The 3,636-nt window shown below is 44.0% G+C and overlaps 1 protein-coding gene across 1 annotated transcript; it reads left to right on the forward strand.

The window, feature by feature from the left end:
- Positions 1-1,185: 1,185 nt before the first annotated feature.
- LOC148008532 (uncharacterized) lies at positions 1,186-3,361 on the forward strand. The gene is made up of 4 exons (XM_087674195.1): positions 1,186-2,085; positions 2,295-2,400; positions 2,489-2,679; positions 2,768-3,361. Exons 1-4 carry the CDS (start codon positions 1,235-1,237, stop codon positions 3,030-3,032), a joined length of 1,413 nt encoding a protein of 470 aa, XP_087530321.1. The 5' UTR covers positions 1,186-1,234; the 3' UTR covers positions 3,033-3,361.
- Positions 3,362-3,636: the final 275 nt, after the last annotated feature.

The following is a 3,636-nucleotide window of genomic DNA, read 5'->3' on the forward strand; positions in this document are numbered from 1 at the left end:
ACTTCCCCCTCCAAGTACTTTGAGAAAATGGAGCCCCCACAAGCACCTTCTCTTCACAGGATCACTACAACAGTGCGAGTGCTGTGTTGGCTCTACAAATGCTGGGTGGGAAGGGGCTTTCATACATTTTGCCTTTCCTAATCAATCCCAAGCCAATGAGCCAAAAATATAGAATGTCTTTTTGGAACGAGGTGGACCTAGAAAAGCCAATGGCCATGCGTATTACCTTTGATCAAGAAAAAGCCAGCCCTTTGGGAGCTTGAATCGAGATTCTCCTTCAATAATATTTTCTGCGTCACGTTCGCGGCCTCTCTGGACAACAGAAGGAGAAACAGAGCCATCTGTGGCAGCGACGGCTTGCTTGTTTTTTGGTCTCAAAGAAGGCTCGCTTCTCGGCCAACAATCGCCAGTTGCTCTTTTCTGTGTTGGCGTCGCACAGGCTTTTGCGGACACAATTCGCTCCACAAGGTGTCTCTGGTTCTTAGGGTTTGCGGCTTTGTCTCCTTATCGAGGCCGGCACATCGCACTTCTATCAGCATTCCATTAACGTGACTGCACAAGGCGTCTCCAGTTCTATGGTTTGCGGCTTCGTCTCCTTGTCAAGGCTGGCACGCGGCGCTTCTATCAGCATTCCATTTTATGCACAACACCTCAGCAGATAGCCATTCAATTCGGCTGACAAGCATACACATCTCCCGTGAGAAGTGTCATCTCCGCAGATATTTGTTGGTTTTGTGCAAGTAATTGCTCAGTCAAGGGCCTATACTCTCAGTTTGCACTCCAGAAGTCCATTGTACAGGCATTGTATGGATTTCTGAGGATTGTTCTCAGGGATTGCTGCCCTCAGAACTTCATTGTACTGGCATTGTATGTCTTTCTGAGGATTATTCACAGGGATTGCTGCCCTCAGGATCGGCAGAACACGCACTTTGATTTACTGTACATTTCCAAAGAAGCAGAGTATAGCTTTATATACTTTGTGAACTTCTACAATACGGCAGCTGCGAGAATTGAAGCGCTTGATGGGAGTCCTGACAACCAGGCTCCATGGATCAATTACAGTCATTGCAGCCATGGCCACTGCATCAGTGTCAACTGAGTTACCTGATAAGTCCTATTTGAGATCCGTCTCCAACACGACTGGGCAGACACTTCTGTTGTTCTCCTTGATGCCCAAGTTGCCTCCTCATCATTTGACTTTGATTCCTCCTATCCGCCTTGTATCAATCCTACAATGGATTTCTCGCGTACAGCATCTTCATTAGTAAAGCCTGCTTACATGCCTGTATTCATACATACCTTGCCAGCGAATTTTGGTACTGTACCTTTGGCTTTTGCCGTTCAATCATCATCCATGCGATTTCACAGGGCGATGCCTTCAACAGCTAATCGTGATAGTGTTCTGCACTCAAGAACACATTATTTAAGCCCCTGTGATGTTTCCAAGTTTGGGGGGAACCATTGTAACAAGCATCATTCTTTTATTCTGGCTAGTTCATGTTTGTCACTGCCTCAGAGGGTAGCAGTGTTGCCTCTGCCCAAGTGTCCACAGAGGTTGACACAGCAGTTTTGTCTTACTTATTTCAATGCTGGCCCCTCCTGTCGGCCACTAGTTCATCTCCAGAAGCATCTGGATGCAGGGGCCTCTTTCTTTAGTGCTCCACGTAGTTTTAGGTTTGAGAGAGTGATGTCATTTTTGAATGGCGGTTATAGATATCCACCTCTTAGTGCCAGCTCTGGTCTGCATACTTGGCATGCTCCTCTCATTGAGGCAGATGGCTGTCACAGTGGGATGAAAGGATCTATCACTCAGAAGCGAACAGTGGCTGTTGTTTTGCTTGGATGGCTGGGAGCTGAACAAAGGCACCTGAAAAAGTATGCTGACTGGTATACAAAAAGAGGAATACATGCAGTTACATTTGTGGTCCCAATGAAGGACCTGTTGAGTTTGAAGGCTAGTGAGAGAGCTGAAAAACATGTGGATGTGCTCACGCAGCAGTTGATTGGGTGGCTGAAAGAAGACAGCAAGCAAGGCCAGGATCAGCTTGTGATTTTCCATACTTTTAGCAATACTGGTTGGCTGACGTAAGTATAGTTGACTTCATTATTTGGATGATAATATATACTGAAGCTATTCCAGAAGAAGTCCTACATGAAAGGATACACATTAATTGGAATTCGTACAGTATTGTGGAAATGATGTATTATAGGATCACAGGACTATTTGTACAGAATTGTGGAAGTGACGTATTATGAGATGACAGGACTGACATTGATGCTCACATTTTGTGCAGGTATGGTGCTGTCCTTGAAAGACTTATTGAGCAAGGTGATGATTTTCTTCAGAAGATCAAAGGATGCGTGGTTGATTCTGCACCCTCTGCAAGACCTGATCCACAGGTTTGCCCTCTTCCAACTTTATAGAGTCTGAGCGGGAAGGATTCTTCCAGTCAGTATGGGCTGACCTGGGAATATGACTCTCCTACAGGTTTGGGCTGCTGGATTTTGTGCAGCTTTGTTAAGAAAAGGTAGTGTGACCACACAGAAACTCGTCACCAGCAATGATGCCTCCAATGAAAAAGCAGTTGTGCAAATGAAGCCAAGCTTTAAGGAGACTGCATTGCTTTCCATGCTTGAGAAGTTTTTCAGAGTGTTCTTACAGATGCCATATGTAAACCGGTATGTCGTGTTCGAACTTTGGCAGTATCCAGGATTTCTGTCTTGTGATTTCTAGGTATCTCTGCTAACACATGTTTAATGCTTGCAGGAGGCTGAATGATGTTGTTTCAGTGCTAACAAGCCAACAGCCAGATTGTCCTCAGCTATACATATACAGCAGTGCTGATACAGTTATCCCTGCAAATTCAGTAGAAGCTTTTATTGAAGAGCAAAAGAAGGCAGGACGTGTGGTTAATGCATGCAATTTTGAATGTTCTCCTCATGTGGACCACTTTAGAACCCGTCCAGAAAAATACAGTGAGCAACTGTCGAGTTTTCTGAAGCTTTGCATACCATCATTAGGCAGTCATTGAAGCGTTGGTATCTGGGGAAAATAATACCAGTGTTATTGGTGTACCATGATCGAGCGGAGAAACTGTTAATATGAAGAGTAAAGTTCTACTAATGCGATTCAGACAGAGAGAGAGGGGTTTTCCTAAACATCTTGTTGGACATTTATAAACACAAATTGTTCCTCTGAAGTCCAAATGGTTTCGTGAATGATTTTTCCTCAATTATCTGATGGCATCTGGACTTGATGTTCTTTTGTAAACACTTTCTACCATGAATGTGGTGGTAATAATCATGTCATGTCCAATTTTTCCGATACATGGGATTGTTCCTCAAAATGTTCACTTTGATGAGATTATTTTTCTGATATTTAAATCACTCTCTCCAATGTTTGCACTGATGAATCTTTCTGTGCTTGAAGTGAGATTATTTTTCTCGTAACTTCATATGTTCACACTGATAAGATTGTATCCTGCCTTGTAAGATTCAGTCAAGGCAATGAAAGTGTTCATCCTTTACCTGTGTCATGTTTGATATATTCCCCTCCCCCTCCCCCTGCCCCTCCCCTTCCTGGTACATGTAGGTGTTTGTTTGTGCTCGCTGCTTACAACACAGGAATTTGTATGA

Source organism: Lygodium microphyllum, unplaced genomic scaffold, assembly GCF_053477565.2.
Source record: "Lygodium microphyllum isolate KBCC unplaced genomic scaffold, Lygodium_microphyllum_v1.1.10 scaffold_126, whole genome shotgun sequence".
Classification (NCBI taxonomy): domain Eukaryota; kingdom Viridiplantae; phylum Streptophyta; class Polypodiopsida; order Schizaeales; family Lygodiaceae; genus Lygodium; species Lygodium microphyllum.